Here is a 13463-nt window from a genome sequence, read left to right on the forward strand (position 1 = left end):
GAAGGAGGTCGTTGAATCATTAAGGGAAAAACTAGAAACTGCCCGTAGGGCCCTCCAACATGGTCTGCACATACAAGCACACATAGTAGGGCCCGAGGAAGCAGGGCCACAAGAGCACAGAAGAGAGGAGATGCAAAGGTTAGTTGAAGAGACATGGCCAAGCCTAGAAATGGGACAAAAAGAGGAGGAGCTAGTCCCATAACCTCCTTCCCCATGACCTAAAGAGCAATAGCTAGGAAAGCCAAGTTCAAGAAGAAGAGGAAGCAAATACTAGAGCAAGCTCAAAGAAGACTAAATGGTCAACCGGTGGTAATGCCAGTAGTGTCTATCCCACCGAGAGAAGACTGCTTCCCAATGAACTATAATGCTGATCTCATATTTTGGGAGTAGAGAGAGAATAACCGTGAGCCATTTGACTCTGATTTTCGATTCCCCACTGCACTGAGCACTGGGAGAGCAGAGTCTATGAAGTGCCTAAAATAGTGAAGGGCTATGAGTGCCAACAATTGAAGTGAAGGAGGCACATCTGGGAAGGTAACACTAGCGCTTGGATGTCATTTTGCAACACCCTACCCTTCGAAAGAAATAACCCCACTTTCATTGCATATGCAAGAAGGGTAGAAGTGGATTACAATCCCGACATCCATGGTCGATATGACTTCCCTAGAGTATACAATGTCAACACTACCAAGCTTGAGGAAGCCCTCACTTTCATGCTGCAAGATCTATATGACTCCATAGCCCACTACCTTAACAAATGCACTTCATGCCCAGACCCAACCTTCCTAACTACATGTAATTATCTTAAATTACTTAGGGTACTATTAAGTAAGAGCCTATATCACAATAGTACTGCCTATGGCCACTCTATTTTGATCCAAATGGCATAGATAGCTGCGCTTGCTGTAATCATCCATTTCTTTCCAATACTCCTCTCTAGACGTGAATGAACCTCAAAGGATACATGCAAAGCTAGAGATTTCTTAACAAATCTCTTAAGCCCCCAACTCCTCCCTCTCATGACTCTAATGACAAAGACTAGATTTCCGTCTATTAAAAAAATGAGGAGAGAGAGAGAGAGAGAGAGAGAGGGAGAGAGAGAGAGAGAGAGAGAGAGAGAAGAAAAGACAAAGAAAAGAGAAAGAATAACAGATCACGAGAAGAAAATCACAGGAGAAAGCAACCAAATCATCTCACTACATGTAGGCCATAGTCACTGTAGTTAGGGGTCCTCAAGTTAGGTGCGTCCCGGTGGCTTCAGTTGACTGGCTCCGTCCCTAAGCCCTTAGCCCATTTTGATTCCCCACATCACGCTTACGACACATCAAGGGCATGACATACCTAGGGAGGTCACCCTCGCCTATGGTTAGACGTGTCTCCCTAAGCCATACTCACTGCACCCCCTTAGGCAAGAACTGGATCCTCAAGTGTTGGAAAACCCAACTCCTAGCTCCACTAGCATGAGCACAATGCACCACACGGTAAGGTAGACACATCCCCAAGCAGTGCACTTTCTTTTCTTTACAAGTAACTACAAACAATGCAAGCCACCAACTTCAGAGGCCCCATCATCATCGACTCACACAATCGCCTTTTGAATCATCGAATCATCATCAACTCAGACCCACAACTACTATGAGATTGGAACTCATCTAGGAGGGGGGTAATGTTAAGACATGTTACGGACACAGGCCATGCAACCAAAAAGAAGTAGAGGAAGACCAAGGAAGCCCAAGTCAAAAAGTGAATGGAGAAGCTCATTCTGCCTAGGCGAGAAAAGTGGAGGAGAAGGCAAGCTCAGAAAGAACATGGGAGAGCACCAAAGATTCTAGCAAGGTGCTTCGATCATCCTAGCAAGGAAAGCATAGGGCACAATGTAATTCGGTTTATAAGAGTACCGGGCTCCGTCCTGTGCAAATTATAAATCCTAAACGGACATAGATGAAGGGATAAGGCAACTAGAAGGGAATAGGGAAAGATGCCTGGTCATGTAAAAAAAGGGGATGGATGCCCAAGGGATTTAGAGCTTGTATATAAACTCAAAAAGTGAATGAGAAGCTCATTCTTTGGTGTGTGGCAAAAGTGGTCTCTTCTTCTTCTCTTCTTCTTGCTTGCTTGTGTGTGCTTGAGAGAGGGAGTGTGAGAGTGTGACGGAGTGAGTGTGTGACAGAGAGGGATCTTGGAGAAGAAGCTCTCCATCATCTCTTCTATTCTTCTTATCATCTCTTGTCGCCACATGACTATGGAGGATGGAGCTTGAAGGTGGAGGCTTGAGGTTGCTTGAGCTCGTATCTCGAATCATGGAGCTATTGGTTTGCTTATAGGAGGAGGCTACTCATTTGGCCATCAAGGTAAGCTCACTACACCCCGTAGGATTGAATGTGCATCGGCTAGGTGAGAGATAGCCATTTGTGCTCGCTTGAAATGCTTGAAGCAATAAGTAGTCCATGGGTCTTAGCAGATGAGTGTGAGCTCCCACTACAATATCAAATCATGACATTTAAGCTTTTAAAAGCTTGAGTTTTCAAAAGATCCCTAGCCATGAGATTCCATGCAATGCCCAACTATCCATTCTTGCAATAGGCTAGGTCCACTAACATTCGAGCCCCAAGGAGTGCCTTGCATTGAACGTCACCAAAATGATTCTCAAATGTTTTTGCCAACAATCTAGTATGTAGTACAAATAAAAGTTTTACCACCTTTATAGCTATATTAAACAAGTGGCAACCGACTAGAAATGATTATTGTATTGTAGAGTTGTAGTTATGATTTCATAAGTTCAAATTTGAACTTAGTATTCCCCAAGAAAAATTGGGTCACATGCCCATATTTTCAAAGTCTTCAAATTTAGCACATTGGAGGAGTCTTTGCATAACTTTGAAGATTGAATCTAAATGATGTGATCTTTTAAGGACCTAGAAGACTTGGATTCCATCATGAATTTCAATGTGTGAAGCTTCTAGTTTAGGCCCCATAAGGACATTGCTCTATTGTTGATATGCTAATCATAGCCCTAAAAGGAACACCAAAAATTTCTTTCCAAATGAAATGGGCTATATTCACATTACAAGCTAAACAAGTCCAAAGTCAATATCAAGTCTTTTCTTGCCTTATGGATTATTATAGGCACTGTAGTGCAGCTTTCATATACAATATTGTGGATTGAGGTTTGCAAATAGAAAGTGACCTCATTCCACATACTAATATACACATGAATCCAACATACATGTTAATAGGATCCTTTCATACAATAATATGAGAAAGATGGACAAATCCTTGTGGCACTAAAGTCCTCTTAACTCAAGTTGTGTGGCCCAATAAAATACTTTCCTAAGTCTCATGATATGGTTTAAGCAAAAAACATCTAGACTTGTGAGAAGGTCATTCACATGGTCACTTACATGGAAAGAAGAGTACAATCTCTTATGGTATCAATACATTGAATAAAGAACACTCATTCTCACCCATTCAACTCTTCAATCAAGAAGGATACCCACAAAATTTCACTTGTGCATTTATGTAGTATATGTACAAAAGGTGATGGATTGCTTAAAGTTTTGAAAAGCTTATTGAAGCATGTGGTGACATAAGTAAGTTGGGTTGCTTACAGCTTCCAAAAGCTGAAAATATTGTAAGTAATGTCAACATATATTGGAATCACTTTTGTTTTTCATAAGGTTTAGCATTGGATTAATGACAGAGTGATGTTGACATAAGGATAATGTATTCCATTCCAATAAGATGTGTTGGATCTATATGATACAAGGCTTTGTATATAGCCTACAAAATACATCAATCTCCATCATGACTTAGCACTCAATAAACCTCGATAGCATGTAGGCATACTTGCATAAGTGTATGCATAAACACATGCATGCGTGTGCACAGATAAGATAGTTTTTAAAGCTAAAGTAGCAAGTTGTTTTCTCAAGTCTCAATATCTAAAAAGAGTTGACAATTTCTTCTTGGTTCTTTTATTCTATCACTAGAAATGCAAGATTAGTTTTTTAAGCACTTATTCTATACTTTGTTCTCATTAGTTGGCACACTTGCGCTCGTAAGCATTGAAAGGGAGGGTCTTAAGTATGTGAACCCTTCCTTTAGAAACCATCACAAGCCTTGCTTTGTGGATACTAGAACATTGGAAGTTCAACGATGCTTATTTGTGCATGCTTGTTGAATGATTTTGAATACAGTTTTATAAGTCATCTTTGAGACTTGAAAGACAAATATAACATTACGGCATTGTTTTTTGATATTGCATGGTCTATCAAACTATGAGAGCCTTGTGTTTATTTTGATACACCATGGCCTCAAACTATGCATATGGAATAGATTTGGATTTCTAATGCCAAAGGTTTTGGGGGGGGGGGGGGGGGGTGATTCACCCCATGTGTAGTTGTTTTCTAAGTTGGGCTAGGTTCTAACTATTTAGGTTTAAGTCATTAGGAAGACTATTCTAGCTACTACAACCAAGCTTTTGATGGTTGATCTAGGTCCCACCAACCTCTTCAAGTAATGTTTGATTTGAGCTACAACCACTACCATTGGGTTGAAGCTTTTGGGCACCCTAGCTTAGTAGCATAGATCCCAACTATGAAGCGTGGCCTCCTAGGTCATGTGACAAACGGACAGCTTTAATCCTTCCTAGGGGCAAATTGATGAACAGGGGATATGAAAGCATGCATGACTTGGAAGGCACAAGGAATCATGATGGTTGGGGGGAGGGAGGCACAGAGAGAGCTGAATAAACAAAAAGTGTGTCTACAGGCTACACTAGACAAGTAGAAAGTGGAAAGGCGAAGCAGAAAAGCAAACCAACCCATCATAGCTCTCTCATGCGGCAACTGCCCCGAGGCCTCTATGGTTATATTTGTACTACGCTTGTATCGTATCTCATCTCACTTTGTATTATATCACCAGCTCACGAGAGAGAAGGTACTTACTACTCACTCACGCACACTCTCTCTCTCGGTCTCAACGCTTCAAAAAAACAACAGTTTTCCTTGTCCACTGAAGCAGCTGCCAGCCACCACCGTCTACTCTCTCTCTCTCTCTCTCTGACTGAGTCTCGGTCTCTGGACTTCTCTCTCTATTCACAGGAAGCCACATTCTCTCTCTCTCTCTCTCTCTCTGTGGGGCTCTGGAAAAGACTGGAATTCTCTCTCTATTCCTAGGAAGGGCACATTCCCTCTCACTCACTCTCAAGCCTCACTCATTCACACACACACACACACACACACACACACACACTCTCTCTCTCTCTCTCTCTTTCTGTCTCTCTGCCTATCTCTCTCCCCCCACCCTCTTCTAGCTCATGTTTCCAGGCTTCCATCCATGTCTGCGTCCGTGCGCTTGCATTGCAATTTGCCTCTCCCTTGATCCCGTTTGACTCATTAAAATCAGCTGTTTTGTTTTGAGAGAGAGAGAGAGAGAGAGAGAGAGAGAGTAGCATGGGCTGCTCTGCCTCCAAGCTCGACAGTGATCAGGTCGTGGCCAGGTGCAGGGATCGCAAGCACTACATCAAGCTCGCAGTGACGCACCGGCACGCCTTCGCCGCGGCCCATGCTGCGTACATGCAGTCCCTCAAGAACACAGGGGCTGCCATCAGGCAATTCGGCGAAGGGGAGGTCAAAGACATCCATGAGGCAGCCATCCCTCCGGACAATTCAAACCCCCCCTACTTGCAGCCCCCTCCCCTGCCTCACTTCCTGGCCAAGCCCAGAAAAGCTGTTGCCCTTGGGAGGGCCTCCAGCTTGCCTCCCATGCGCATCCCCATTGCATCCACATTGGCCGCCGCCTCTCATAGCCCCAGCATGACGTCTTCCAAAGTTGTAAAGGAGGACGATGAAGAAGAGGATGATGAACAAACTGTAACATCATCATCATCAGCCGCAGCGGCAGCAACATCAGTAGCGGTCTCAAAGAAGGCCGCCTCTGCTGAGGCCAAGCCCCCTCCACCTCTTCCCGATGAGCCACAGGTTCCGCCCCCACCTCCACCTCCCGCTGCTTCCCGCTGGGAGATCTTTAATGTGTTTCCAGCGTCTGAAAGTGCAGAGCAGGACATGAAGAGTGAAGGCCAGACACATGAGTTGCCACCTCATGAGGACACACTTGACGAGCACCCACAAGATGCAGAGGAGCATCCTGTCATTGAAGAGATGGATGGCCATGCTGCGTCTGATACGCCGCCAAAGGGGAAGGCAGAAGGAGGAAAGAACTTTATTGATGTCCTGAGAGAGCTGGACGAACAATTCTTACGTGCATTTGAAAATGGAAAGGAGGTATCTAGACTTTTGGAGGCTCGCAAAGTGCACTATCATTCGAATATTGCAGATTTCAATGGTAAGTAGGGGCGATTCTAAAGCTATGCATATGCTTCCACACTTTGGGTCTTTCTGCTGGTAGTCTGGAACTGTGTGCATTGTAAGACATATAATCCTTACGTTTAGGAAATGTACAAATGTTTGCATAAAATCAGACAAACTGATACTCGAAATTGATGAATTTTGCGTGTTATGTGGAAACCATGCAAATAGAGATGATCCATGATCCCATGCACATGCCTCAAAAGCAATCATATCTCAATTAGAGCCTAAGATATTATACTGCAGGACTCTCTTAAGCTTAACCTGAGAATGTGACTGATAGGCATAGGAAGTGATCAGAAAACTTGTGTGCATGCCAACATGCTGTAGATGCTTGGGAGTATTTTTTCCTCAAGAAAGTTGTCTATGATTGTGCAAGACATGCTCTAAACCGATCCAATTGAAAAACTGCCTCAGTTTGGATGAATTGCAAGGCAGAGTTGGATCTCTAAATATCAACTGATTTCTCAAATTGTATGTACAACTTCCAAGAGTGCACTCATATGTATCCTGGGATCAAAGGTGAAAGGTGTCGAGAGTCAACACAAAGCCAGAGCAGATAAGGCGCTGTCTTTGTGTGTAACTGCACTAAACTGGAACTGTCCACCTAGCCTAGGAATGGTTGCCCAGCATGCACACAAGTGCAAGAAACTTGTTGCCTGCAGCAGTAGAAGAGAAGGGACACTGCTGCTGAGTGCCATGTGGGCTTCCTGAGAAGGGCTTAGAGCACAAAAGACAAGACTGTGCAGGCTGAGAAACCCTGATCTCCTTCTGATGTACCTATGATGAAAGCTATGTCATGCAAGTAAGATTGTATCAGACCTCTAGATGTCCTCAGCAGACTTTGGCTGAGGCTCACAAACATCAGATGAACATGGAAGAAGATAGAGAAACATATGTTTGCTAACAAACCCTCTTAGATCCTGGGTCTAGCTGAAGGCCAGAGAAGTAGAGTTTGCATGGATCCAAGAGTAGAAGAAGGTTCGATGGAAGATTGGAAAGTGTCGATGTTGGTGGAGTCTATTGAAGATGAAATCTAGCAGAAAAGTGTGGCCCCTCTGCAAACAAAAATTTGAAGAAATGGATGGATTGGCCTTTAAGTGGGAGGCTCCATTGAGCTTGTCCCAAAAGGTTACCCAATTTGCAGAAGCACTTGAATGGGGATCTAGAGTAGGTTAGGGACAAGGGACGGTTGTTGGTAATGAAATCCCCAAGGTCAAATGTGTAGAGGATGGCCTTGATCTTGCATGAACAAATGGTATAGAGGGTTGAAAGGAGGGGAAATGCAGCAGATAGGAGAGAACAGAGCGTGTGGGAGTCTCTCTATGCCACAACACACTCAACTCTGATACCATGCGAGTGCATGTGCATAGGCAAAGAAACTCAGAGAGAAGAGAAATTGGGTTAGCATCCAATGGACAATAGATTGTATGCCAATCCTATGCAGGTTGAATTGCCTGCATTTCTAAGATAGTTCATGGGAAGGAATACAAGATGCTCAACCCAGATTTAATTGAATGGCATGACTTGTATTGCTTTCTATTGTTGCTGCAACATTGATAGCATGATGTGTGTTGATGTCCTTTTGCACAATTCGACGGATTTTTCATATCCCTTGAGGATACCTTGACTTATGGGACACACTTTCCTTAGCTTTGTGCAATCAACATCCTTTTCTTGAACTCTCTTTGGATAATCCTTGGCAAGATTGGAGACTTATGGGGCGAGTGCAGTTGTAGTCTACTTCAGTTAATCAGATTTATCACTTAGGGATCATCATTGGTTTTGCAGCTAAGGGCAACTCTCTTTGGTGCCTTCATAAAAGCAGGACACCGTGGATGTTGACTATTGTGGAGGGATGGATTAATTAACAACATTCAAATGCAAGGTCTTTCTTTGGAGAAATCTGATCAGTAGCCCTGCCTCTCTAGATGAAATTTCTCTAATGGTTCTTGCTTCTTTTGCATTACAAGTGTGGAGTCTTCATGTCATAGGTTTCTTTCTTGTTAGCTGGCAAGAAAGATTTGGTCTCTTTTGTTAGACATCTTGTGACAAGTGGATGGACTTGTATTGCGCTTGTCCAATTGGGAGTTTGGCAAAGCCAAGATTTTCAGACCTTGTCCAGCCACACATGAAAATAGTGTTCCACTTTCTGCTTTTTTGGGGATGTTGGCATAATTGGGTCACTCGCAATGCCTTTATTTTTGACTCCCATTCAAATATTCAAATTCATGTTGCTTGATTGAAAGGCCTTCTTCACGGGCAGCTTGATATGGTACAACATGTGGGGCTGCTCCCGTGGGAGGATTTGGTCTTATGGCATACAACAATTTCCTCCATTACACTGCTGTCCTTTTAGCTCATCTGTGACTCTTGTACTTTTTCAGTAATTTATATACTTACCCTTTAGAGAAAAAAAGGAGCATAGATGATGATGAAGGAAACTAAAGACTGACTGAAATAAATAGAACGCAAGCTGATACAACAGCCCTTGCGTGTGTCGCTGTGTGGTCTAGCCATGTTAGTGAGGATGCTGAACTTTGAAAGGTAGGAGAGAGAAATCTGATAGAGGAGAGAATATGAATGATGGGCTGTAATGATGATTGCGACAGTTTCTTGCTGTCATGGAAGAAAACTAATGGGCAAAGAATGTGCTAGAGTTCTAGATGTCCTTGCCAAACTTTGATTGAGACTCACAAACAGGAGATGAGCACACAAGAAGACATGAAAACACATGTTTGCTAACACATCAGTCCTTTTCTTGCATTAGCAGTGTCCATCATAGGCACATCAAATGGATGATCTTAGATCCTGCCCATGGTCTGTCCAGACCGGTCTACTCTGTCTCAGTGTCCAGCATGTTACATGGCCCTCCCTTAACAGTTGCCATAATTTCCCTTTCATTTCTGGCTACTTAGAGCAGGGTGGATGTTTCTTTGGGCAGAAAGCAGTTGGACATCATTTCAGGCAGTTGTCACCATTTGTGGGGCATTTCTCTCTTTGGGCAGGCCAGGCTAGCCAGCCTTTAAGGCAGATGCGACATTCTCCAGCAGAACACCAGTGTTTACTGCAGTTGATAGCATTTGCAGCATTCCTTGGACAGCTCAAGCTGTCATCCCCTATGTATAGCGCTTCCCTCCATTGTGCTCATCATCATGTGCCTTCATTGCGTCCAAATTTTCTGGTCATTGTCATTACCATCTTCTGATCGCAGTCTTCTCTCTCCAGCTGTCATTTTCTTTCATCTCTATCAGATCTCTCTCCTCTGTTGGTGTGCTCACTCATCCTGCCCTTAGATTGGCACTCCTGCAATAGCCTAGTTTGTTGTCTTTAGCATTGTATGTGGTTGTGATTTCTTCATTATTTTTCAGGTTCGTGTTCTTTTGCCTTTTTTGCATTCATTTTCATCGCTCTCTCTCTCTCTCTTTTTTTCCGTAAACATCGCTCTCTCTCTCTCTCTCATAGAGCATTGTTACTTCCGTGTTCACTCACAGCTACATAACTCTTGGGGCATGCCACAAACCCTAGTTACTGACCTTATTGCTTGCATCATTCATGACTTTTTTTATAACGTGTCTAGATACAATGTATTGGGATATAAAAGTTGAATTAAAAAATAGTAGGTTGGCCAGTAAAAACTGGCTGACCAGTCAAAAACTGCAGCGAAAATGCTGGGCGCTGCAATGTGGCTCTTGCTTGGTGTGATCCACACTGCTCACCTTGCTAGGTGTGACCCGCACTGCCTAGACTGCTGCAGAATCACCAGATGACCACTGAAAAACTGTCTAACCTGCATAGGAAAATGCATAACTATGCATGAGAGCACTAACTGTACAACAGTATAGTGCATGTGCTTGTCTAGGGGATGATTGAATCTCTAACACCCCCTCTTAGGTTTGTTAGAAGTGGATGCAGCAATGGAAGCATAAACATGTGCTGTTGAACACAAGACAAAAGAGAAAGGAAAGAAGGAACACTGAAGAACACAATACAGACGAGAACTCAGATATATGCTCAAGAAATGGAATCCATATATCCAACACGGGACAATCACATACAACAATGAGTCACTGGCTGTGGGTACTAGTATTGGCTCCTCTTCCCAATAGAAGATCCACAAGTGTGATGATGAGTGACTGACTAACTGAGGAGGAAGAGCCTAAATAAATAGGACAAAAATATGTCCTCAATATGATTAGGTCGGCTAGCATTTAATGTTGGTCGGCCAACAATAAATGCTAAATATGATCAATATGAAGACCATAAAAAATGCCTAAAATATCCTAAATAATGCCAAGCCCTAAATCAAGCACAGACTCACACATGAGCTGACATATCTACTAACACCCTCTCTTAGATCACGGGTGATTTGACACAATACAATGGTACAATGATAATGAATCATAAACTAGGTAACATAGAACCACCACGTAGAACTGTGGATACCCAAGTAGTGGGTGCGCAAGCCACCACTAAGGTGCCTTGGAGAAAACTTGATGTTGATGTCGATCATACCAACACTTGAAAATAGAGAAGATCATAGCATATCTTTGTGTTTGCCCCAATGTCTTGCAGTAGCATACGTGAATAGCCTGTCAAAAAGGCTTCTAGGACATACGTGACCATGGATTCCCTGGCCAGACTACCAAAGTGTCCCCTCATGTGAGCTCATGGCTAGGAACCAATCCCTTTCTCTGTCAGACAGCCCATTATGAACGTGGATGTCAATCCTGTTAGAGATCATAGCTTGCACAGTCAGTCGGACTGTGCAGTCGGATTGCCACGTGGCAGTCCGACTGTTTGCAGCCCAGTCGGCTGCATTTAATGCAGCCGACTTGTTTCCAGGCTGCGCCCTGTTTTTGGCGCCCCAGTTCGTGGCAGATTTCGACTATTTAATAGTCGACACTTTCAGCAGTCTACACACTTCTTCTCTGACGCAGATTACAGACCGGTGACGCGCAGTCTCTGTCTCTGTTCACAGATTTCAGACAGCAGACAGTGCAGACTGTAGCAGACTTCGAGGTGGATAGCAGGTCGCATCGTCGAGGTGGAGACACGCAGTCCAGCGCATTGCGCCCGTGTATATCTTTGTATTCAGCATTCTTTATACAGCAGATCTTCATTGTCCACTGTCTCTTTCTCTCCCTTCTCTCTCTGCGTTCTCTCTCTCTCAGTCCTACGCTTCCGCACCGCTGCACTCTGACATGGTATTAGAGCAGTGTTTGAGGGCTGACTGAGCGCAGAATCAACCTGAAGAGGAGTTTCCATCGTGACACAAATTTGCGTTTTTTTTGCGTTTAAGGGCAGACAGGAGGGCTGCGCCTTGGAACAAGGCTGAAACGAGTGTGGGCGCACAGGAAAGGAGTACAGGTGGTGGATTTGCTGCTGTTTACTGCTGTTTGACGTGGAGGAAGTTTGAGTTTTCAGCCTAAAAGTGCAGGTTTTGCTTTTTCATCGCCTTCGGCGGGTGAAGAAGCTTCAGGACGCGGAAGAGCCTTAGCAGGCTGAGTTTACCCAGTCAGAGGGGGCTGCTTTTGCGTTTGAGAAGGCATTGCAGGTGAAGATGTCTACAGAGATGGATTGGAGTTCCAGGCGATTATGGACCGGAAGGTGCCTGTCTTACCGGCTCTTCCTACAGATCAGAAGCTCGACGGCGACAACTACCGCATTTGGCGCGTCATGATGTTGGCCATCCTTGAGTCCTATGATTTGGCGGAGTTGGTACAGGAGGAGATTGACCGGCCCTTGGTAAGAGATGATTCCAAACTCTCTTCCGATGCTCGTGCGGAGTTGGCCAGGGCCCAGTCTCATTGGGACAAACTGAATGCCAGGATTCGATCCTTTCTCTTCCTATCATGCACTACAGCCGTGATCTCTCACATCGAGCACTTGACGGTGGCTCGTGAGATATGACTGGAGCTTGATTAAATGTACAATCGGATGACCCTGATGAAGAGGGTTTCTTTGGAGGTACAGATGCGGACCTTGTCCGTAAATAAGTCTTCTTCGCTACGGGAGCACATTAACAAGCTAAGGCAGCTACAAATGCAGGTTCAGAATGCGGGGAAGCCGATTTCCTCCGAAGACATGGCGATCACACTATTGTCCTAGTTGCCGCCACGATTCGGTACATTTTACTCTGCCCTTATTGCTTCGGGGCGAGAGTCTACTCTTCGGTGGGAAGAGTTGGTTCCTATGGTCTTGGACCAAGAGGAACAGTTAAAGGGACAGAGTGCTTCCAAGTCAGAGGCGCTGACAGGTCAAGCCTCTTAGAAGAAGGGGAAGGATCAAAAGAAGAAGGGGGATAACAAGTCCAAGAAGGACAAGGAGAAGGACAAGGACAAAGACTCCACATGCCATATTTGTGGAAAGACTGGCCATTGGAAGAAGGATTGCCCTGACAAAGACACGAAGGACACCAAGAAGAAGGACACCAAGGATTCTGGAGCGGTGGTTGCATCCTCATCAGCTGCATTTCTTCATCTAGCTGTCATTGAGGACGCTTCACTGAATGCTTCTGATGCTGCGATGACGGCTCCCCAAGCTCGAGAGTGGATTGTTGATAGTGGTGCCTCACGGCACATGACTCCTTCATCAGATGGTGTTGCCCAGCTGCGACTCTCGCGTGGGCAGATTCTCATTGGAGACAGCTCTTCAGTTTCTATTGCAGGTCGAGGTAAGATGCAGCTTATTTCGGATGGACGAGGTGGTACCCATACCTCAGAGGTTTTGTATGTACCAGGATTAGGGTACCATCTCCTTTCAGTTTATAAGATTTGCTCCCTTGGTCTTTTGGTGGAGTTTGACAGTTCTACGGTGCGAGTCCTTGATCGTGGATCGAGGAAGGTTCTCTCATCTGGATATGAGGAGAACGGCATTTACAAACTGAAGTCTTCCACTGCTCTCTCTACTCTTTTTCTTACCTCACAGTCACAGTCTGAGTTATGGCATGCTCGGTTTGGTCACCTGAACTATGACTATCTTCGGAGGGCGTCACGTGGACAGCTTGTTCGAGGGTTGCCGGATATAGTGGTGAGCCAGCAGCCATGTGTCTCCTGCATTCAGGGGAAGCAGCATAGAGATGCCATTCCCCAC

At 44.5% G+C, this 13463-nt stretch overlaps 1 protein-coding gene across 1 annotated transcript in view; it reads left to right on the forward strand.

Annotated features, from left to right (window-relative positions):
* Window positions 1-4901: 4901 nt before the first annotated feature.
* The window catches only part of LOC148022822 (protein ALTERED PHOSPHATE STARVATION RESPONSE 1-like), a 46676-nt gene continuing 38114 nt past the window's right edge, over window positions 4902-13463 (forward strand). Inside the window, exon 1 of the mRNA XM_087695746.1 lies at window positions 4902-6345. Within this exon, the coding sequence (XP_087551872.1) occupies window positions 5454-6345 (892 nt within the window). The 5' untranslated portion in view covers window positions 4902-5453. The remainder of the gene's footprint in view (window positions 6346-13463) is intronic.

This window comes from Lygodium microphyllum, chromosome 16, assembly GCF_053477565.2.
Source record: "Lygodium microphyllum isolate KBCC chromosome 16, Lygodium_microphyllum_v1.1.10, whole genome shotgun sequence".
NCBI classification, from domain to species: Eukaryota; Viridiplantae; Streptophyta; class Polypodiopsida; order Schizaeales; family Lygodiaceae; genus Lygodium; species Lygodium microphyllum.